At 39.7% G+C, this 23,996-nt stretch overlaps 2 protein-coding genes and 1 long non-coding RNA gene across 3 annotated transcripts; 2 read left to right on the top strand and 1 right to left on the bottom strand.

The window, feature by feature from the left end:
- Positions 1-324: 324 nt before the first annotated feature.
- On the bottom strand, positions 325-9,704 carry LOC140359554 (gap junction alpha-5 protein-like). The gene is made up of 2 exons (XM_072444533.1): positions 9,582-9,704; positions 325-2,205 (listed from the first exon to the last, which is right to left on the bottom strand). The coding sequence occupies exon 2, from the start codon at positions 2,129-2,131 to the stop codon at positions 1,010-1,012; it is 1,122 nt and encodes a 373-aa protein (XP_072300634.1). The 5' UTR covers positions 2,132-2,205; positions 9,582-9,704; the 3' UTR covers positions 325-1,009.
- Positions 9,705-17,671: 7,967 nt separating this feature from the next.
- Positions 17,672-21,625, top strand: LOC140359548 (gap junction alpha-8 protein-like). Its single transcript, XM_072444523.1, has 2 exons — positions 17,672-17,979; positions 18,424-21,625. The coding sequence occupies exon 2, from the start codon at positions 18,439-18,441 to the stop codon at positions 19,669-19,671; it is 1,233 nt and encodes a 410-aa protein (XP_072300624.1). The 5' UTR covers positions 17,672-17,979; positions 18,424-18,438; the 3' UTR covers positions 19,672-21,625.
- A 1,352-nt stretch (positions 21,626-22,977) lies between these two features.
- On the top strand, positions 22,978-23,744 carry LOC140359551 (uncharacterized). The gene is made up of 3 exons (XR_011926870.1): positions 22,978-23,085; positions 23,547-23,627; positions 23,704-23,744. It is a non-coding gene; the product is annotated as an uncharacterized lncRNA (long non-coding RNA).
- The last annotated feature ends 252 nt before the right edge of the window (positions 23,745-23,996 follow it).

Here is a 23,996-nt window from a genome sequence, read left to right as displayed (position 1 = left end):
CTTCTACACTGAAATGCTGCAGCTGCACAGAGTTGCCGCTGCTGCTGCCGCCTCCACCGCGAACACGTGTAAAGTAATGTTTTACATTTGACTACGTTGTGCACGGCACACATTTGACATTTGACACAATATGTAGATATCTATGTTATGTTATTAGATCATGTTTTACTTATTTTTTCATTGTTCAATATGTTTACTCTTTGTCAAAATAATCCCACTATAGCAAAATAAGGCAATTTTAACCAATTAATCTAGCTGTATCACTGTGCTTGAAGCTGACCTGGATCATTTGAATACAACCTCAGAAACACGACAACAAGGAAGCAGGTTTAAAATCTAACTCTTTATTCAGTGCGCTGTAATTTAGTAAATTACGACACACCCAAGTGAAACTAGAACCTGATGCACAAGAAACGGATGGAGGATTATATCTGTTTTGGTATAATCCTACAAGAAACAATGGTACGTATGATAGAAGCTGATAACCTCCTGCACGAATACATAAAACACGATTTGACATATAAGTGAACCACACAATATTTACAAAATAAAACTTATAAAGAGAAGTGCATCGTTGCCACCTAGTGGCCAAATGTCTTCAGCGTCAGACACATTTTTAAGTGACAACTGAATCTCCTGGACAGATGAGGCATTACACCGACAATTACCACACATTTACAGAGGAATGCTTTGTATGAAACATTACTATTATAGTGTGTGTTAAGGCACAGGAGTTTTGCATTGCAAGACTTTTCTACAAACCTTTTGATTTTTTATGTCATATTTAGTTCAGTATCTGGTCTTACCTACTGGACGTATTCCATTTTAATGTGCAATTATCAGGTTCAGAATATCTGACCCTGTAAAGTAGTTTTGCATTTTGTTTTTCAAGCATTAGAAAAAAAGAAGAAGCATATTTTTAAACATTGTATGTCTCTCACAGTCAATCAAAGTCAGCATTATGGTTTAACCCTGCTCTGCATGATATTTTCACAGTGTGTCTCGGAGTCTATACGGCCAGGTCGTCTTGACGGGCCCGACTGCTGCTCCGGCTGGTCTTGCTGAGGCGGCGCTTGTCTTTGCTGAAGCTGGGCTGCATCAGAGGAGGCTGTGAGCAGCTGTTGGGCAGCAGCTGTGTTGGTACCTGCTCGTACCTTATCCTCAAAAAATCCCCATCGTGCTCCATGTTGTCACAGCTGTGGTGTCTCTCTGTGGCCAGATTGACTGAGTTCTGTTGCAAAGCCATACTGTTGTTGAATGGATGTGAGGCCATCGAGCTCTGGTCTGCTAAGCATTGGCTGAAGTCTGGGGGCGGTGTGCAGGTGGAAGGCCGTGGTGGGCTGTTAGGTTCGAGAGCTGCAGACATTGAAATTGTCAATGCTTTTTTCTGCATCGTCCTTTTGTGTACACACTTTTTAATGCGTCTCCAGCCCAAGTGATAGAGCTCCAACATTGAAAGCAACAAAGACACACCAGCTACAACCAGCATGAAAATGATGAAGACGTTCTTCTCTGTGGGGCGTGACATGTAACAGTTGACAGGGTTTGGACAGGGCCATGACTTGCATAGATACAAGGCTTTGAGGAAGATCCCATAAATGAGGTACTGCACAGTCACAAACGTCACCTCCATTACTGTTCGGATTAAGATGCTCAGGATGTAGGTCTGCAGCAGTGCCCCTTTGAGCCGCACTTTTCCAGGCACTTCAAGGGAAACTTCCTTCTTGCGCTCCTTTTTCTGGAGGTACTCCTTTTCCCCATCTAGGTCCTCTCCACTCTCAGCTCCGCCATCCTCCAGCTCCTCCATGCGTCTGCGCTTTTCCTCCCGCCGCACGATGTGCAGTGCGTGACCCATATAGATCAGCGAGGGCGTGGAGACAAAGACGATCTGCAGCACCCAGTAGCGGATGTGGGCGATGGGGAAGGCGCTGTCGTAGCACACGTTGGTACAACCGGGCTGCTGCGTGTCACATAGGAAGTCGCTCTGCTCATCGCCCCAGGATGACTCGGCCGCTGTGCCCAGAACCAGGATCCGGAAAATGAACAGCACAGTGAGCCAAACTTTTCCAATGGATGTGGAGTGTTCCTGGACCTCCTCTAAGAAGTTCCCAAGGAGAGTCCAGTCCCCCATCACTGCTCACACACTGCCGAGCCGGGCCAGACAGAGACTAGGCTGGAACACAGGAGGAAGGTGCAGTGGATGTCCTGTATCAAAAAACAAAGCCCAGAACATCAGGTTAGACTGATGGTTGATATGATTAGAACGTTATATAAACTGCTGGTTTGTTTACGTCTTAGATACCCCATCACGGACCATGCACCGTTATCCTACCCAGTTGTAGCGAGTATGTCACAGGTACAGTATACTTTTATTATACCAGAATATACATTGACAAAGATGACAAAGGGTTGTCAGTAGGATAAAAAGCAATGATTATATTGAATTGGCATACTAAATTCGTCCCCAACATTGTTTTTAGTTTTCCACTTCAATTACCACAAGGTACAAGAAACGGCACTACTGAAAAATGCACATAAATAATGACGCTTCCGTATAAAAATACCGTCTGTCTTTTCTGTCTGAGAATTTTACAAAAACATAAAGTTCAGAGGTCTTGCAAAAGTACAAGGAAATGAGAATGAGTCGCCAACGAGATATTTACATTTCCCTTGTCCCAGATTCCAAATAGTGTGTGAGTGACAGACAGGGCAACCAGGTGCCACAGGCCAAGTCAAAGCTGGGAGACTTTGTCCTCTGCTGTGACCCAGAGCCGTCCAGTGTTGCCTTAAGCACACTTCACTGTAGAGCAGATTTCATGTCCACAGACTAGTTCAAAAATGATTACGGTAAGCCCCTTTCATATTTGTAATAGTGTTGATTACATCTCCCCCCTTCGATACAGAGTGCTCCCTCCTTTGACCCGAGCATTAGTGTTAGTTTGGTTTTAACCCAAACATGGCGGTATAGCAAGCTGCTGTGTGTCAGGCTTTATAAGGTATTTTACCAGACAACTTAACGAGTGCTATAAACTCCCCGATTATCCAGAGGTCAAGAAAACCCATCAAAACTACATCCAGAGACAATCTTTATGTTTCCACATACGCTCGGATAATTTAAGCTCTTACTTTGCCATTAGGAGATCAAAGAGGGAATATGAGTTACAACATGAAGAAAAAGATTGCTGAAAATAACAAGCTGACAACTTTTTCCAACACGTCACCCAAGTGGACCCACTACCTTACTTGGGAAAGTTATGGGAAATATATATACTCACTAAAAAGCAGTAGTTTATGAGTGAGGTTGCCGAGGTTAAAGCTGGAATAATAAGCAGGGTTTAAAAGGAATCCAAAGATAGCGCTTTACCATCATTCACCATTCATCCTTTCCGAAGAGTGCAATTCCCTATAAAGATAGTTAAACGCTGTCCACTGGCTTTGAGCGTGCTTGGATGACAACTACTCTGGTTATGTGGTGTGAGGGAGTGATGGTCAACAGCATCTGACCCCCCTCCCTCCCAGCTCCTCACATGTGTGGATATATATGGCAATAAACTTTAAATTTAGATCATTGTGGTCTGTTATGTTAAGATGCCAAGTGCTAAAATGGGAGCATGAGCGAGAGAACCTTCTGTCCATGCCCAGAGCTGCAACTGTTCGCCAAATGGAACTGACTACAATGAATTATCTCTTAGGTAAATTGATAAGTGAATATTTATCAGGAGTGATACTATACAGGCCATGTCATCCGGTTACTAGTACCAGTTACTGAGTATTTTAATGTACGGGGAAATGGTTCAATGTACACTAAAAATTCTGTTATTTCAACTCCTATAAGACCGTGTTTTTGCGGTCCATTTGTAAATGTATTTATTTATTAACCTTTATTTAACCAGGTAAGAGCCCATTGAGATCGAGACCTCATGTTCACCTGGAACCTGGGCATATTATGACTTTTGCATTGACTATTAAACTACAGCATAAGTAGAGTACCATTTTACATTCTGATCTAAACCTACTTAATAACAGAAAAAGGCCTATTGACATCCTTATATTATTTGCAGATGATATTAATATACTGAATATGATTTCGAAGACTTAACTAGTGTAGTGGAAAAACAATTTAAAACACTAAAAAGTTTGAAAAAACAAACTAGATTTAAATAAAACTGTATAATCTTTAACGAGCAACATTTCTAGGAATAATAACACAATAAGAATCACGTAAATTATATAAAGACAAAGTTATGCTTTATACATCTTGTATTGTACATGACCTATGGTTGAGAAGTGTGGGGAAACAAACACCAAACTAATACAACTAATATTTATTTATATTTAATGTGAATTGTAAAAAATAAAAAAAGCTACTTACAGGGCACATACAAACAAACCTTTTTTTAATGCTGTAAAATTAAAGGATAGTTGGAACTGCACATTTCATAAATATAGAGTATATAGAAATAAAGAGTAAAGAATTACCTCTGTATATGCTTATCATATTAAAGGGTGTGATATTGTGAGAAAACCAAATGTTAGAATGTATGTAAAGCTGCATCATATTTCAGCTGTTGGTTTGAATGTATGGAATAAATTGGACCAAGACTGTAGAAAACTAAGACACTTTGTATAAGAAAATTAATGCTGGAAGGAGCAATTAGATATCCTTTTTTCTTGTAATCCATGGACATTGTGGATACTGTATGTTGTGCTTTGTGGGTTTGCAGCTCTTTATGTTAAGTGTAAATATACATGGAGCAGGCATTATAAGCTCAGGGTTCTACCTTTTCAGACTTTATGCACACTATCTTTTGTATTGCTTTGGCCTTTGGGAAAACTATTTCAGTGAATCCTACGTGCGACTTGGAGGTTTTTTTTTCAATAATAACAACCAAGCAAAGGGACAAGGGGTAGATTATACCAGAATTTTCAGAGTACTCAAGCCTCAAATGCAGGTCAATGCAGGCTTAACATGCTTGAATCAGTCAAACCAAATAAACAAATAAATAGATACAAACAAAGTGCTTACTCTTGTTTGGAAGATAACTCTAATTGTCTGCTCTTTTTGTTCCCATCAACTCTTTGCATCGTTTTATTCGTTTTGCTCAGCCATAGCATTCAATTATAACAACCCATTTCTTATATTTCTTGTCATCACACGTGTAGTCCAGCCTAATGTCCATCCTGTTCTCTTGCATTTCCTGACAATTCCACATTGCCTCTTCCTGTTCTCAAAAGGAAGCAATCCCAAACAATATAATTTCCTACAGACAAAGGTGGAACGCCGACGCTACAGTCCTAATTGTGAAAGTGTCTATTGTCCCACCTGCAATAACCAGCGATTTAGAAGCATTCATCAAGGCTTTTGTGGAGTGGCCTGGAGCTCGTCGTGCCTGTCATATGTGTTTATAATATCAGTGCTGGGTGTGTGTGTGTGTGTGTGTGTGCGTCCTTCAGTGCAATGAGAGCTACTGCATCAGCTGTAAAAGTTTTATGGAGTCATTGAGATAAATAGACATGTGCGTAAGAAGTGTGGCCAAAAAACTATAAGCATCTGACGGCTTTTGCTTGGACAGACTTAAAAGGTTTTAAAGGAATTGCTCTCGTTGTGTCTTTTTGGATTTCATCTGAAAAAGCAAGATCAAGTCATTAGATTAATTAAGGTCTATTTTCAGGCAGGTTGAACAAGACTGACCAGTACTTTTTCTTCATTCAGTGATTCAGTACTTTCCTTGCTCTTGTTTGGAGGTCAACCATCCACCATGGAATCTTGCAGGTACCAATAACCCTGTCTTATAGTACACTAAGAGTTGTAAATGTAAAAAAACACATTTAACTGTCTTACTTCATATCAATTGGTGGGTGTGGTCTGAACAAAGCTGATGTAATAGTGACAGCAGAACAGTGTAGAGCAGCCTTTGTTAAACAGGCCCTCTCAGTCCTTGGACTGGTGTCGTGTGCTGCACCCACTCCACAGCTTTTCCTCACTGTGAAAGTTTGAGATGAAGGAAACACCTTGTCACATGTGATGTTATTACTGGGGCTTATCAAAATGAGGTATTGTGCGAAGGTGACAAACAATGCGGTTGTTATTTATGCTTTACTGCCCTTCTAAATCCTGGTACTGATTATTGAACGTTTTATTTAACAGTTAAAATCGAGAACATAGAATCGTATTGTTCATGATACGTTATTAATTTAACTGTTACAGATTTTATTACTCTTGTACAGATTTATAATATAACTACTCTTCTGCTAATGATTAAAATATTGTATGCTTCAGTATGAGCAGTTTGTCATTATATAATGTAAAGTTTATGTAGATTGCTTCGTGATGATGGTATCATTACGCTGATGCATACCTTTGGTTTGTAGTGTGCAAATGACCAGGAGCCTTAACATAATGTAGAATGTAAATACAAAAGAATCCGTACAAAATAGGTTCAAATCCTGTGTAGTTTACTCTGGCTCCCTTTGTCATCATACCATCCTAATGTATCTGCTACGTCATAAGGCGCTGGTACAGCTGGCAGCCCGGTGTAAACGCTCTCTCTTCTTTCTCACACTTATTGTGCTCTATCTCCTATATTTTGTAAATATAGTTAGTATATTTTTTCTATTTTACTGTACGATAGGGACACGCGCTGGAATATTTTTTTAATTCAACTGTTTTTGACTTTTTTCGGCTGGATTTGAGCGTTTTTCGTTGCGTTCGTTGTGTTGTTGTGACGTGAGCTAGCTCCGAGCGAGCCCACCAGCCCCCCCCCCCCCCCCTCCCCGCGCCCTCCGGCCGCGCTAAAGTACGGCGTGTCGTCGGTACACGTTTATATACACGTTTATATGAAAGAGGAACTTCACGAACGATCGGGACACGCACTGGAATCGCTTTAAATTAACTTGTTTTGACTTTATTCGGCTGGATTGAGTGTTTTCGTCGTGTCGTTGCGATGTGTCTTGGCTCCGGCCCCGCCCCCCGGCTCCGGCCCCGCCCCCCGGCCGGCGCCGTACCGCGTTTCCACAAAGGAGGAACTCATGAAACTGGGGAGAACAGTCGTCTTACCCGGAGATCGTCACGTTATCCCGGCGCAATACTGACCTAACCTAATACTGATGTGCAATTCTGTCGTATGTGCAATTGCTGTTGGAATTCATGTGCAATTCATGTGCAATTACTGTGAAATTCATGTGCAATCTATGTGCTGTCGTGACACATATTCATGTGCAATTACGGTCGGGATCACATGAAATGGTATTTATTTATTTGTCTATGGGAGTTTTTGTTTATAGGAGATCTTCTACTGAAAGTGTTTTTCAGACTTCCTATAAGTGATCTGTTCTTCTGTATCTACCTCTGTATCTACCTGCGTTGCACCAATGAAATTTCCCCATGTGGGACAATAAAGGAATATCTTATCTTATCTTATCTTATCTTATCTGCCCAGTCCTCTCAGAGCTGTGCCTCTCCTGGGACTTTGTGTTTGGACTGACCTTCGTTAAGGCTAAACTATTCATAACTGTTGAACATTTAGACTTTTCAGTAATCGTGTTTAGGATCTAGTTTAAGACCTCTTCGCTTGACAATAATGTATTTGTCATTAACAAACATTCATTGAAGTACTGAGAAAAGAACCATCTTATTTGACATTTTTCAGTGGGACAAATTTTGCGTCAGATCTTTATTAAACAGAATAAAACCCAATTTGGTGTGGCCGGCACCAATACAGCACTGATATTGTGTTGAATATAGAACAGCACTGTGGATCAATGACGCCACTGTTCGTCAGTAACTAAGTAAAGTAATTTTTTAATTACAGAAGTAAGCGTGGCCCAGTTTATTTTCGTCTCCTTTCGTTTAGAAATAAAGTAATGTTTTAATGATTACAAGGCATAATATGTAGTTCAACACTACTTCTGCCTCAGCAATAAAGACTCCTTTTAGCATTTCATCTTTTCCATCACTACTTATTCATCTGATCAAATATTTTGTAAACCCACAATAAGATAACATACAATTTTGTTATGGCAGGAAAAAGTTCACTTAAAACAAACTTTCAATGTAATATCATTTTGTCATATTTTCTTAGTATTTAACATAATTTATTCCATGTATGCTATGCTTACTGTTTTCTCTTCTGGTATCACTAAAAACAGTTAGTTCATGTTTTCTTGCCTATGTAGCTGTGACCGGCTTTGAATGATGAACGTCAGATTAAGGCCGTCGAAGAGAATAGTTTGTAGGTCGGCCGTGATGTAGCTGGAGTTCCTGAATCTGTGTTTTGGACTCAGCTGATATCACATGCAGTAACACCAAATATGAGCGATACAAATGACTGATATAAAGCTGAGGCTGCACTTGAGGCTGTATCTAAAAGTGGCAATGTTCTTAACTCGTGCCGAGGTCAATCCCAGTCTACGGCTGCTGGACTGTCTCCCACGAGGGCAAGGATTACAAAGGAGGATGAGTGAGGTAAACTGGAGCTGCGCTGGCCTTGGCAAAGGGTGAGTTTGGGTTTGTGTGACCTATAAAGCAAATGTAGTCATAATACTTCTCATCTGAATCGTTCGGTAGTTAGCGAGCGGCCGGACTGCTGCCTTACATGGGTGTTTGGATCTCCAACTGCCAAGTGTACACAGACCTACAGCTTTGTTATGATCGGTTGTTTAGCTTCAAATGGCATTACGCGGCAACACAAGTGGACAACTGCAAGGTGTGACAGAGAAATAAATGATCAAATGACAAGCAGATTATTGGGTGGTTCCATTCCTGACTCATGTTCGGGAGCTTTTTGCCGCTGTTTTTACTTGGAAATGGACTTGGTTAATGTTTAGCTTGTGTCACACTTTCTAGCACTGACTTTTATAGTGGTTTAAAGGTTACCCCTTGATGTGTGATTTACATTATGGTAACTGTTGTTTAAACTTCTTTGTCAGAGGCGTCCACACTGTCAGGTGTCAGAGAAGGAAAACCAGATTAAAGATATATATAATATGCTTTGTAGATATTGAAAAACAAATAATATTATTCCTTATTAAGAACATGAGAGATTTTGTCTATAAGAGTTTTGTTTATAAGAGTTTTTCTATTTAGATTTTTTTTTTTTTTTTTAAAGCTTCCTATAAGTTATCTGTTCTTTTACTTAGTTCTTACTAAGTTCGTAACAGTATATCCCACACTTACTGATTGGAAATGTATTCTTTGCTTTGTTTATTGACATTTCTTTTAGTTGGTATTTTGCAAGATAATAAATAGAACTGGATTCTATTTCATAAATCTTGTTTGGATATCCCCACCTTATATGTGTATTTTCATTATTATTATTATTATTATTATTATCATTAGAAAAGGAACATTTTACTGGTTCTAATTAAATATTAGTATATTTTTGTATATTTAAAAAAAATATTTAATCTTTGAAATCCCAAATACACTCTCTTATGTACATTATGAAATCACTTGAAAATTCTAAGAAAGTTAGTCCTGGTCCGGGTGCAATGGGGAAAATATTACTTTTAGCTTTTTTTATTTGAGTAGTATATTTTATACATCCAATACATAATTTACACAATATGTAAAATGGACTCACCTGAATAATAAGTCAGTTCTGTGATGGCCAGTGTCAGGGGACGGTCACTTCTGATCCCGAGGCGCCTGCTCTTATTGGACAGCGGCTGACCGACTCCAAAGTGTTAATGGGGGGGACCAGAAGAAAATCTGAGGCATCACACAAGACTTTTTCCCACCCTGGCCCTCCCACCGGTTCCTCCTTTCTCCCTCCGTAACCCCCCCTTTTCGTCTTAACATCCCTGGTGCACTATTTTCTGCTGGGAAGCATTCTCCAGCAGCAGCCGAGGGGAAGTGGAATTGTTTTCTGGGATCAATGGCAATTCCGCTCTGAGTAAACTTCCAAAGTACTCATATTTACGGCATGTTCCTAGTAGTTTTCAAATCTAAACAGTCTGTTTCCACAATGTTCATGAACTTAAAATTGGTATGGCCAAGTTTACTGTTTGCGTTGTTGCTTATGGAATAATATACCAAACATTTCAAACACTTACACCCTTTGTGTTCTTTGTGTTCTTGGTTTGGTCATACAGTATGAAAAGGGGAATCCTCCATTGCCTAGAGATAAAATTATATAATGCAAGTCTTTCATCTCCATTCCAGGACAACAAACATGCAATAACTCATTGTGGAGTTCTCATAATACATAATATGTGTGATTTTGAAATGTGTTTCAAATATCTTTAGCGTTTTCCTTTAAGTTCCACAATGTACTTGTTGTAGTTCACTAAGATAGGGTGAAACTTGGATGACAACGACAACCCATGCATGTCCCGTTACCAAGGGGATTTCTCGTATATAACTTCGTGCTCTGTCTGGATATTTTTGCAATGAAGTCAAACTTTAGCTCATTGAAATGGGTAAATAAAGTATCAAGCCCACGCAACAACAAAGTATGAAATATATAAAGTAATATTTACCCATAGAGACAACAAATTCACGTGATAGTTTATAATTGAATATTATATATAATATTTATTTTTTTATTCATTTTTTTGTACACATTGCAAATAGGTTGGTCTAAAACTTCCCTTTCCTGAGATGATAATAAAACCTACACCAAAGGTTCATTTGACTAGCATTCCCTCCCAGTTTACAAAGGACATGACGGGCAAAGGAAAACTACTGCTACATTTCAAGACGACTTGGACCTTTCCATTGAGCTCTGTCAGAATTGAAACGTGATAGGATCTTTACACGAAGCCTGCAGTGAATACCTTCCTCAATTTGACCTAATCTCAGCCATGGAGAATCTGTATTTAATTTCATCCAGTAGCTTAAGTATAGAGCAGTTGTAGGAAAAAGCTCAGTCAGTAAAATGTCTTCCACATTTCAACCCGTCTTAGCTTGAATTAGAAAAAAAAAAATGTACTTAGTTTAGTGAGTTGAGAAAGTTTTAGATGGCTATTACATACAGCCTGTAACTCACCTTCAAATAATTGTTAGTCACATTTGTGTCATTTGTTTTCTTTTTTTCTTTTTTATTGAAAGAATAAACACAGACCAATCAAAAATGTGTGTGTAAATAAAGATAGAGTCCAGTAACATTGTCAAAAGAGAAAAAAAGAGAAAGAAGAAGAGAATAAATAAATAAAAAGAAGGAGGAAAAACTAAATAAAAAAAGAAAAGAAAGTGCGGAGAGGGCGGAACCAGAGAAAATACAAAGTATGTATTGTTTGAGATTACCGTTTTTAGAATAATGCATCCAAATGAAAATAAAATACAAGGTTAGAGCACACCTGATCCATAATGTGAGTCCCATTTCGTCCAGTTTATGTCGAATTTGTCCATTTCCAAGTTCGGTCCATATGTGATTTTTTGCATTTTCCGTATGTCCATTATGATTTCGGTCCAGTCCTTTATTGCTGGTGCAGTTTGTGTAATCCATTTTTTTGTGATAACACCTTTCCCGCCCGCCAAAAGTATCCTCCAGAGATATCCGTTCCCAATGTCCATGACAGGGGTTCTGAGACCCAAATACATGGTGTGTCATTTGTTTTCATTATGGTCTCATTCATTCCTCCATATCGGTCAGCAATAACAGACTATTCATGTCCGGGGCATGTAGCTCTCATGATCCTGCTTCCCCAGCCCCTCTGGATTATAGGACAGTTACAGCTTTAGCATTCCGGATTATAGTTTTTATTGATTTTCACCACCAAAGAGCAAACTATTACTTGAGTGTACAACTATCACTTTATAATAAGTTTAATTTTAAGGTTACAAATTAACCGGTCAGTTATCAGTCATCAATCAGTCATCTTATCTCCATTAAGTTTACAACAGAACATCTTCTCAAAGTTATTCTGAACAACACAGCACATGGTCTCGGCGGTAAATGATTGAAATGATTCTGTTTGCTCATTATGGAGCTGCAAATCCCCCGTGAACAGGTGAGGAGCAGTGAGGATTCAGCCATGACGACTGTCGGGTTTATTTGGGTCCTGACACACTGAACATATGTTTGTATCTCCAGCTATAGCTTGTGTGCTATTACTGTGTGACCTATGACCCTGCCCAGACTGATATTATACACAAGGAATAATGTTGGACGCATAAATGGGTCAGGCATGCTTGAACCCTTGATGTCAAAAGAGGTACATCACAATCAGCTCAGACACTGGGTAACTTTCTGCTTTTGTAAACTGTTATCTTAAGAGTCTGGCTCTTACAGTTTCTCGTTGGGTTTTCGTAGTATAAGCAAAAAATACTGAATTTCAAAGTCAGACCAAAAGTCAGGTTGAAGTTAAAATCTTATATCAATGTTTATACTTTATACAAGCTTTTATAACATGTTCTTTGGGCAGTGAAAAGGTAAGCATTGGAAAGCTAAACATATCCCATGCTTTGGCCTCTGTCAGTTCCTCCTCCACCCAAGTGGTGAACAAGGTTATTCAAGATATGGAAACTTGGACTCTTAACGGCATGTTCTGGTCGTCTGCAGACTGCAGCATCTCAGACTGCCGTGATGAAGGAGTGACCCAACAAACGCAGGAAGAGGGATATCTGTAAGACCCCTAACCCGGATAAAATAAACCCAGACATGAGGATAGACGGGCCCTGTGTGCGCACTCTGCACTTCACGTGTTAACAGAGTGACTTTGTCTTATTTCAAGTGAACAGAATGACTGAAGACAGACCAGAACTCACACGTTCTTTTGTCCCGCCATTCATCCCCAAAACTCTACTCCCAAATTGTAACGGTAAAGTTTGTTCTGAACCATGTTCTTGGAAGTCCAAAAGTAAATTCTTTGGTCCAAAAAGTTATGATAAAAATGCTCCACCTTAATTAGTGATAGTTGCTTTTTCTTATCCACCCTCGCTGTGTGAAGGAGAGGTTTTGTAGGTCTTTCCTTCCTGTTCCTGTCAGACTTCACAACAAACACTGTTAGTCCTGAACATGTCATTCATCTTCATAATCATGTGCAATACTGTCATACTCATGTGCAATACTGTCATACTCGTGTGCAATACTGTGGCATAATGTCAATCCTCCTGGTGCAATATTTTCTGTCCATACAACAGCTGTAAATAAGAGTATTATTTTTATTATGAGTATAAGAGTTTTCTCTTTTTTATTATTATACTTCTGCCTAATCTGTTTCTGTATCTAATCTGTGTTGCAACCCCATTGTGGGACAAATGAAGGGCAAGTACTGTGATAAATGTAATCTAAAAGCTTCAGAGTAGTGGAGGAATCATGCATGTAAATGTCACAATAATGAAATATAGACATAATTAGGGACTGTACAAGATATGTATTTTTCATTACATTATTTACTAAGAATAAGATAAGATAAACTTTAACTGGTGACAGGTTTCTCACCCATCTTTGTATTTTATATTCAAAAGTTGGTTGGCCCTCACTTGCAGTTCAAAGAGAGCCACATCACCTCATTTTTAGTTACAAACCCTATGTGGAAAAACGTCCAGATTATTTATGTTAATTGTACAAACTACCGGACACTGTGGCAAATGCACATAAGTTTGGCAGTTTCTTGGGTGTAATTGGAAAGACTGCCTTCTGCTCACATGCTCCCGACAGGTGGAATAGGCTCCAGGACGACCCTTGGACTGGAGCGACTGGTCCCCATGCAAACATTTAGGATTGAACTTGTACATGTTTCGGTTTCATTTCCTGTTTATTATGTTTTTATGTTGTATATAACTGTAGAACCGCTCATATCATTGATGACTAAAAATGTCAAATAAAAATTGGATTAATTACCTAGCCCTACACAAACTGCCTTATCTGACCGGGCACTGTAGTGTGGCTTCTGTTTGTCTTAGTTGTTGTTAAAACGATCAGCTTCATTTAAGGAAACACTATTGACTCTAAACAGTAAATCATTTGTCACGCAGGGTGAAAGTGTGTGAGAACCTCCTCTGGACGCCTGGCAGTGTGTGGCCGAGCCTGTGTGCCAGCGTTCCTAGCCCCAGATAACATTGTGCAGGGCAGTGGGCCGACGGAGGGATGTGGACGCCTGAAATCATCCTGTGGCAGGCCATGTGTTCCTCTCATAGAAACAAGGTGGGTGTTCCCTGCTAAGTCAGACATAGTCATAGTTCTTGACATAGTTCGTCCTGCTCTGCGTGCACACACCTCAAGTACTAGAATATATTAGTATCAATATCAGTGGATACAAGTATAAGAATCCCATGTAATTATGATCTTGCCAAGTGAGTTTCCTAGACTAAAAACACAGACTATAGTAGGGTGGATGCTTGTACTTGGTCCTTGATGCTTGAAAGGTCGACATAATGCCATCAAACAAAAAAGGTCAAAGAGATTGTGGGAAAGTGTGTCCTGCAAACAACCCAACACCAAGATGGCAGACATTTCCTTTAACTTCCTGTCTGAGCTGAATTATTATCTAAGCTTCTCCCCATAGCCATCGAGGGCTCTCATCCAGTCACACAAAGCACTGGCTCACTCCCGACGCTAAGCACTCGTCTACCCTCCGCCCAAATATCTCCATTGTGTCGCACGTCCCCCCTGTGCTCTGTCCCTACTGCCCGCTGCCACATACATAGGAAGTGGCCCTTCCACTATTTTCTTCCTCTGCTTATGAGAACAATTTATTCACAGTCTCTCAGCCCTCTTCGTTTGTGTCAGCTAAGTGTCAAATGCCAAATGTGCTTATTGCATTGCATTCCTCTGTCAAATCTACATTATCCGCATAGCCACATAGACTTATAATCGCCTTCATTCATTAAAGAACCACAAATCTACAACCAGTTTTGCTATTGAGAATTGAGTTTAAAAAAGATTATATAAAAATGTTTGAATCTTCATATATTACGAATAAAAGAACAGGACGGACCTGGAGCACAAATGCAGGTTGTGAGTCAGTCCATTCTTCTCAGTGTTTAAACAACACTCTCTCATCTGTAATCTTTCTAATCATCGATCAGTATTTAACAGTATTTTAATAAACTGTCTGCCAATAGCCGGAAAAAGTATTTACTTTTTCTTACCAAGTAGTCAGGTTAAGACATGTCGGTGTAATCCCTCATTCGTCCAGAAGAGTTCCATTGTAGAAAACGCACTTTAATTGACCCTGCATTGACAATAGTTTTTGATTTAGCAAATTAACTATTAGCAAACCAACACATATGGCAAATGTGGCATAAATTTAGGCTGAAATCAGGAGTTACTATATTTACCTAATGTACATATTTGTTTAATTAAAGTTTTTTTTTTTTAAAGTATGATATTGATTGAATAAATGTTTTTATTGCAGCGTTTCTGTTACACAATAGACTAGGTGATTCATGAGGAAAACCTCCAATGGCAAAACCAAATGTTTTAACATTGAAAAGATCCAGGTCACCGCGGTAACAAAGAAAATTGATGCACTTACAAATATCAGTTCAAAAATGTAAGCGTTCCGTTTGCCACTAAACAAACGAGGGCTTAGAAATAAGTGTGGTAATGTCTTAAAGTATAAGCCTGTTCCATTGAGGTCTGAGAGCGCCTCTGTGTCATGGGACACAGAGCTGCCCCAGGTCACGCTGTATCTGTGAAGGCCATCGCTGATGGCATCTCTCTAAACTGCAGCTGAAAGACTCTTTTCTGTGCAACTTTGTATGACACACAATTCATGTGATTTAAATATCCACTGAGAATAGGAGCAGACAAAGCACAGTCATTCTTCCAGGGTTTTATTATTTTAGTTTGATATAACAGTTTTTGTTTTTTTGTTCCTTAATGTCTTCTATTACCACCTAAAGTCTAGAAAGTTGCTTATTTTGTCCTGCACTAAGAATTAAGCATATATCTATATTAAAACAATAATCAAGTTTGTTACATCAGTAGCTTTTTGTTGCTTCCTATTTAATAAAAAAACAACTTTGCAGGAGAAGAATTTGTGTTACCATTTCCATATGCAGATCACAGTGTGATGTTTGTTGAGTTGCTAACTACCTGATTAAGGGCCTGTTCGTGCTCTACGCTGCTTTCCAATCTAACCTTACGCCTCACTGGATATACTCAAAAGAGTCCGCACCCTAAATCATGACATCATGTCTTTGTGTCAAATCCTACTGCTATTCACGGGTCCAGCGTAGAGCTTAGCATGCATGCGTTCACTATATCAACACATAACTCTTTAAAGGCAACTCTGGTCCCCAAACTTAGTGGATACAGTCATCTGGTTCTGAACATGGCGGCCAACACAAGAGGAAAATAACTACTTAACCCTCCTGTTTCTTCTTTACTTATAATCTCATGTTTGTTTGAATAATATCTGTGAGTCTGTAGTGGACTTGAGGTGCAGTTGACCACTCCATTTTACCATGTCACAATGTCAAATTTCAAAGTTATGGTTAAATAACATCACCATTTTCCAAAGGTGCCACTCGATGGTGATGGTGTATAATTCTTATGAAAAACTCCACTGCCTCACTCATCCTTAAAAAAACAAACTACATCAACAGACAAACACACTAACATCTCTATATCTCTTCCTCCATACATTTAATAAGTTGTAAAAATGTCTTCTAAAATAATTCAGTATATAATTAAACATGGCATGCACAGTGCATATACAATAGTGTACTATAATCTACATTGCCCTGGAGCTTGCCTCCCTTCACTGGCTTCCTGTCATTTTCAGGATTGATTTTAAGATATTGATGTTGATTGATGTTTTAAATACCTTTATACCTGACGGAGCTTTCATCAGCCCATGTCCCAGCCAGATCAATGAAGTCAGAAAACCAATTCATGTTAAATGTGCTCAGATCCTGATTATTGAAGAACTGGAGGAGAATGGGCCTTTGCCCTGGCTGCCCCCAAACTGTGGAACAAGTCTTTTAAATCTGCTCTTAAGACACATTTCTTTGCATTGGCTTTTAACACAAGTTAACTGTATTTATAATATGTTGTGTTTGTAATTACATTTCTATTTATCTGTGTTTTTACCATGAATTGTTCATGTGACGCACTTTGGGCAGCTGGTGGTGTTGTAAATGTGCTCAAAGTTGACATTGACATATAAGTGTCAATAAATAAATAGATAATAATAATAATAATAATAACAAAGTTTAGTGCCAAAACAGTAAATAAAACGCAAACATAATGTTCATAGCACAGATCAGGTGCAATAGCATTTCACTCTAAAAAACACAGTGGATTCCTCCAAACAAAGATCCCTCTTGAGTGTTGTTCTTGCATGATCCAGGAAAGTTTGACTTGCTTTCCCAATTTGCTTCATTCAAGTGTGCAGTTCATTTGAAGCATTCTTTACATTCCGACAGAGGGACTCTGCCCAAAGGACGTAAACACATATGTATGTCTACACAGATATAAAGAGCCTATCTATAATATAATTCAAACATGCAACACATATGTAGCTGTAAACATATAACACGGTACATTTGAAACATGGGACAATGCAAGAGCACACTGGTCACTGGACACTCGCCTCCTCTATGTCTGCCAAAGCTAGTGGCTCGGTGTTGACCTGCCTCACTGCTCTGATGTTTGACAGGGCACACAGCTAGAGGACGATTGGCGGCTGCTGTTTCTTTCACTGTATCTGTTTTCACATAGACTACATGTGGAGCAGCTGCATGGAGAATCCAAGTGGTGCTGTGGACCCGGTGCCCTGTCCGTGCAGTGTCCATGTTGGTATGGAAGCCTGAGGCCTGCTCCCATACATCCCTGCACCGCCGTGGTTGATCCTATTGTCTACTGCGTCACCACACGTCGCCCGCAAATAAAGGCCGTCTGGCTCCAAGCTTAAATATTGCAGCTAACTAAAAACCAACCATCAGAGCCGATTCATTCACATCTGCTCAGTGGGGCGACAAGGACAGGGCTTTAGGTGGGAAAGAGGGCAGAAAAAAGTTCACTACTCCCTGTCGGGTGCCAAGAGGACGGGACAGGACTCAACTTTGCCGGAGCCGCAGCTGTGGCAAGTTGCCCATTTTTCTTAATTTAAAACTCTGCATTATAAATATAGAAATATGATATATTTGACTGAATAGTTTGTCTGTTTATTGCTTTTGATATATACATATCTACGAGGAAAATTTGCAATGCTACTTGCTGTTTTTCTATACTGTATGTATTACTTTATATTTCTGTTAATCAAACTTATTCTACGCTATAGACGACAGTGCCCAAGTTGTTTTTTGTGGGGGGTTTTATGACTAACAGTTGTTTTTAATCCATATTCTACACAAAAAAATGTCATACTTGAAATTTATTCTACAATATTGAAAGCATCAGTGTTCCACATTCATCATTTCTTGCTTTGACACTCTTTTCTCCTCCCCTTGTTCGTCCTACCTGACCACTCCACCCCATGTTTCGGGTACACCCTGTTTCCCTCCCTACCCCACTCTTCACTTTTCAGTGCTACGGACCGACCATGGGTGACTGGAGCTTTCTAGGCAATATTTTAGAGGAAGTCAACGAGCACTCTACGGTGATCGGCCGGGTGTGGCTCACAGTGCTGTTCATTTTTCGTATCCTCATCCTGGGCACCGCTGCTGAGTTTGTTTGGGGTGATGAGCAATCTGACTATGTGTGCAACACTCAGCAGCCTGGATGTGAAAATGTGTGCTATGATGAGGCCTTCCCAATCTCGCACATTCGCCTTTGGGTGCTGCAGATCATTTTTGTGTCCACGCCATCGCTGGTGTATGTTGGCCACGCTGTGCACCACGTCCACATGGAAGAGAAACGTAAGGAACGTGAGGAGGCAGAACTGAGCCGGCAACAAGAGGTGAGCGAGGAACGCTTACCACTGGCTCCAGATCAGGGCAGTGTCCGAACTACAAAGGAGACAAGCACCAAGGGAAGCAAGAAGTTCAGGCTGGAAGGCACTTTGCTCAGAACATACATTTGCCATATCATCTTCAAGACACTGTTTGAGGTGGGCTTTGTGGTTGGCCAGTACTTCTTGTACGGGTTTCGCATTTTGCCACTGTACAAATGCAGCCGCTGGCCCTGCCCCAACACTGTGGACTGCTTTGTATCCCGTCCTACAGAGAAGACAGTCTTCATCATCTTCATGCTGGCTGTGGCCTGTGTTTCTCTCTTCCTCAACTTTGTGGAGATCAGCCACTTGGGCTTGAAGAAGATCCGCTTTGTGTTTCGTAAGCCAGCACCAGCTCCAGCCCAGGGTGAAGGTTCAGCTCTGCCCTCACCACAAGGTAAAGGCCTAGTCCCCCTGGCAGTGCCGTCATTACAGAGAGCAAAGGGCTACAGGCTGCTGGAGGAGGAAAAGGTCCCTCCAGTAGCACATCTCTATCCTCTGACTGAGGTGGGCATGGAGGCTGGGAGAGGCCTCCCCTCTTTCCAAAGCCTGGAGGACAAGGCTGAGGAGGGGCTACCCATGGAGAGCATCTCAAAGGTTTATGATGAGACTCTACCGTCTTACGCCCAGACCACTGAGACGGCTGGGGTGACTTTACATGAGGAGGAAGTGCAGTCAGCAGAGGCAGAGAAAGGGAGAATGGAGGAATTAGCTGATGAGGATGTTGAAGTGCAAGCAGCAGCAAATGACATGGAGGCATCGGATACGATAGAGGACACTAGACCGCTGAGCCGAATGAGCAAAGCCAGTAGCAGGGCCAGGTCAGATGACCTCACTGTATGAAAATGTGAGAGAACAGAAGCTCACACCACACTGAAAATGTTGAACACACAGGCATCTAAAACTCTGCTCACTATGAAAACAGGTGTTGAACAGTGAGCTGCATATAAATAGTGAAAAACATTTAGAACAAAAATAATAAAAATAATGTGATCTAGACAAAAAGTAGACTTACGAGGACAGAGTAGTTTTTTTATGAATGTGTTTCAATACCTATAAAATATGCATGGAAGGGAGGGAACTGTTTTTACTTGATGAAAACCTATGGTCATTTTTAGAACCATCTTTTTCTATTCTAAGTTTTACTCGATCAAACAGTGCATAGGAGTTTGTACAAGGTTGGAGAAAGTAGGGGAGAGAAAGTAGTTTGTACTCTGTGCGTCTGCAGTTCAGTTCATTTCACTGTAGTTAGGCTGACTTTTTCCCATAAAACAGCACCATGTGGTTGTAAGGGAAGTGGGTCTGAGAACTCTCACAAAGATCAACAAAATGCAAACATTTTTTAGAAACACAGTTCTTTCTGAGGAAGGAAACAGCTTTTTGGGTTGATAAGAGCAAATCTTTTGGTGACCTTTAAGGTGAAGGACATGAGGCCTTAACACCCACCCAAGGATACATTTTATGATCAGATTTCTGTTTGTATACCTGGTGGCACCCAAAGTTGAGAAGTGATGAAACAAAAATGACCACATGTTGAATGTCTTTTTAAAAGTGATTGTGCATCTCAACAGTGGAGATCAGCTTGTTGTTGACCTTTAAAGTAGACTTGTGCACTGTGATATCAGTTGTCCATGAACGAGAGCTGGGGCTCATATTGCCCTATCAGAGAATAGTCTATAGTAGCGACCTCAGGCCAAATCCTCTCTTTTCGCTCTGTACAAACAGGCGTCCGGGCGATAAAGATCATGCCGCATCAGCACAAACTATTGTTCAAACTGAGACAATAAAAGAAACGGCACTCATCAATGAAAACAAGCATCCTTGATCCGGTGGTAAAAAAATAACACACGATAGACTTAATACTTTTTGTTCAACATAGTAATCCTTGCTCGGCATGTCACGGTGACAATGATTTGTGACTAACTGTGGCTTGTTTACAAATTCAAAACAAAATACAAAAATCATGGGCAACTGCCACTGTACATAAAGCCCCTTCTCATGTCTAATAATGTATATAATGTCAAATGAACTTTATTTGTTAATTGTTTGTGTCAAAATAGAGATTTTCAACATTTAGGATCAAACCCAAGAAACAAACAGCAGCAACCAAAAGACCAATGCTACAATGGTAAAAATTCAAGGAAAAAACGTTGTGGTGGAGACACTTTTACTGCAATTGAATTACATTTACATTGGCGCACTTTGTTTATCCAACTGCAATCATTGTATGATATTCTGCCCTATAAATGTAAATTGTGTTACATTGTTTCAATAGATTGTATTGCTCTGGGACCTAAGAAAACCTTTGCCTATATTTAAATCTAAAAGCTTACGTTTTAAGTAATCCTACTCCCCTTTTATAGAGTTTTTAAATCAAACAAATGACAGTAGAAAAGTCAGTGCAGGCTTACTGTACATCGCAATGTGCCTCTGTGTGCACAATCACAGTGTTGGTTTTGGGGGCATGATCAAAAGGCTCTCAATAATTTCACAGAGATGGCAGCTTTGTCTCCTTTGTGACCCCCAGCCACAGTTTGCCTTCATATGCCAATACTGAGTATTAACACATGCCACAAAAGCTCAAATGTAAGTGTTGCTAGAGAATGAATACGTGTACGCTTTTTGTATTTGTAGATTCGTTGCAGCACTGTATGTTTGTAAGAAGATATGCTTAAATTTTCCAAAGAGAAAAACAAAATGTTTTTACTACTAACTTGTATTCTATGCTGATATTCTATGTGTGGCAGTAAATGTTTTGGAATGTGAACCAATTCAATAAAAAGTCACACATGGATAAGTTCATATTCTTCTTTCTGCAAAATATGTTGGTTACTTAAGTTACTTAATTAAGTTATTTCATGCATAATTGCTGTTTTTTCAGCCTCACAACATTGTACAGGCCAATAATTACAACACAGAAGGAGGCAGCTAAAATGAATATCAGTCTCAGAAAGGGTTTATTGCCATTGAACTCACAAACATAGGAACTTGTCTTGGTTATGCGGTGCAACATAAAACAATGAACAATGAATAAGTTATAACAGAATATTGTTAAAACAGTCTTTGTTGTAATATAGGGAGTTCTGGGGGTCTAATATAAATGAACAGGGTTGACACTTGTGAATTTTCGTTCAGGATATTTATTCAGTTGGGTGCACGGTGGCAAAGGCCGTTAGCGCTCTTGCCTCCCAAGAAGGGGATCGTGGGTTCGATTCTTGGACCAGACTATCTCTCTGGGTGGAGTCTGCATGTTCTCCCCGTGTTACCATGGGTTCTCTCTGGGTTCTCCCACCGTCCAAAGACATGCATGTGTTAGGCAAAATTGGTGACTCTAAATTGGCCCTAGTGAATGTGAGAGTGAACTGTCTGTAATGTCTATGTCTCTGTGTTGGCCCTGCGACAAGTTGGCCACTGTCCAGGGTGTACCCCGCCTAAGGCCCGAAGTCACTGGGATAGGCTCCAGTCACCCGCGACCCCGAAAGGGAACAAGCGGTAGAAAATGGATGGATGGATGGATGGATATTTATTCAGGGAAAGCTCACATTCAAAACCATGAAAACCACCAATTGGACATCTCTTTGGAGTTGTACTCAATCATTGGCACCACTAGAGAGCAGCACTGAGCTATTGATTCTCACTGTAAATATGTTTTCTTCTTTCATGACACAACGTTACACCTTTACAACTTGAGCCACTTTTGATGGTCAAATGATGCTTATTTATAGAGAACATCTATTGTAGCGTTCTTACAAGGTTTATTCATTTACCTAATGATTTTAAATATTCCAATACTCATTTATAACAGAGTAAAAGTTTCTTAACTGAGTCATTCCTCAGAATCACTGGCCAATAGCCCATACATGTAAACAAAGACATGCATATTTATGGATATAATCATAACCTACTGGCAAAATAAATGTATATTGTCATTCATATTTCTTTATTTGCATAACAAACAAAATAATACATTCAAATCTATTTTTAAATGTTGCAGCTCTTCCTGTGGAATAGTAGCTGACAAAAGCTACAGGGTTACATTGTAGTGTTTGACATCCACTTCCTGGAAACTTTTGTGGGTGCAATTTGTATCATTCACTTGCCACATCATTTTGCCACATTGCAATACTCAATTCACACTTAAGGTTGTGTTTTTTTTGCAATTGTAAAAAACTATTAATGATACTTTCCAGGCTAGCACTTATATTTATTTGCATTCTGTTACACATTGAGGCAGCCGCTGACATAGTGATTGTAGAGGTAAGTGTGGTTTCTTAAATCTTTGTTAACCATATGAAACTGAATCTTCAGACCTGAGTTCCCACGTCTTTGTAGAACACCGGTATTCAAAATGTAAAAGTAATTCAAAGTAACTAAAAGTAATAGGTTTAACAACATTGTTTCCAATATAACAGCACAAACAAAGATAAACAATTCAGAGATTTTACAGTCACACACATTTTGAGAAGAACAAAAGAGCGCTTGTTGGTTTGTTCCACCGCATCTAAAGCCACTGTTTGTGATAAAAACATGAGCTTACATCAACTGACATTTTCTAAACACAGACTAAACTAGTTGTGGAAAAGGTTTTGCTCATAGTTTTCCATCCACTCTGTTTATTACCCACATTGACCTTTGACATGATCTCTTAATGTATTGAGTGTTAAAACTATATACACCGGTAATTGAATTAACTAACTGAAAATTCTTCTATGTCACAGGCACAATGGCACATGCTTACAGCCTTTTTTGCATGATAACAATGTGGTCATATTGCCTTTTCTGCATTCCATCAAATGCAGGTATAAGACAATGCTTCAATATTAACATAATCTGCTACAATCATTGCACTTGACATCTTTTGTTTTGTCCTTTCAGAGCCAAATGTATTATCTGCAATTATTGGGGACAAAGTTAAATTATTCTGTAAAAATGAGTCTCTTGGCAGTCTCAGACAAGTAACATGGACCAAGAATAAAACCAAACTTGTAACATATGCATCACGGAAACTGATAACCTGGAATCCTGAAGCGTACAGACTTCAAATGAATATGTCGTTTTCTGAAGCCGAACTGTATGCGCTGATTATTCACAATGTTCTGTGGGACCATGCCGGGAGCTACACGTGTGAGACCACCACAGAGTCAGGTGTCTGGGAGCAGAGTTGGATA

This window comes from Eucyclogobius newberryi, unplaced genomic scaffold (assembly GCF_026437365.1).
Source record: "Eucyclogobius newberryi isolate DKJ021-1_F unplaced genomic scaffold, fEucNew1.0.hap1 SCAF_14, whole genome shotgun sequence".
Taxonomy (NCBI): domain Eukaryota; kingdom Metazoa; phylum Chordata; class Actinopteri; order Gobiiformes; family Gobiidae; genus Eucyclogobius; species Eucyclogobius newberryi.
The sequence above is the reverse complement of the archived record's forward strand: the minus strand, read 5'-3'. Positions and strand labels throughout refer to the sequence as shown.

Coding starts and splice junctions, on each gene's coding strand:
- LOC140359554 (XM_072444533.1), bottom strand. CDS start 2,131: ATGGGGGACTGGACTCTCCTTGGGAACTTCTTAGAGGAGGTCCAGGAA.
- LOC140359548 (XM_072444523.1), top strand. CDS start 18,439: ATGGGTGACTGGAGCTTTCTAGGCAATATTTTAGAGGAAGTCAACGAG.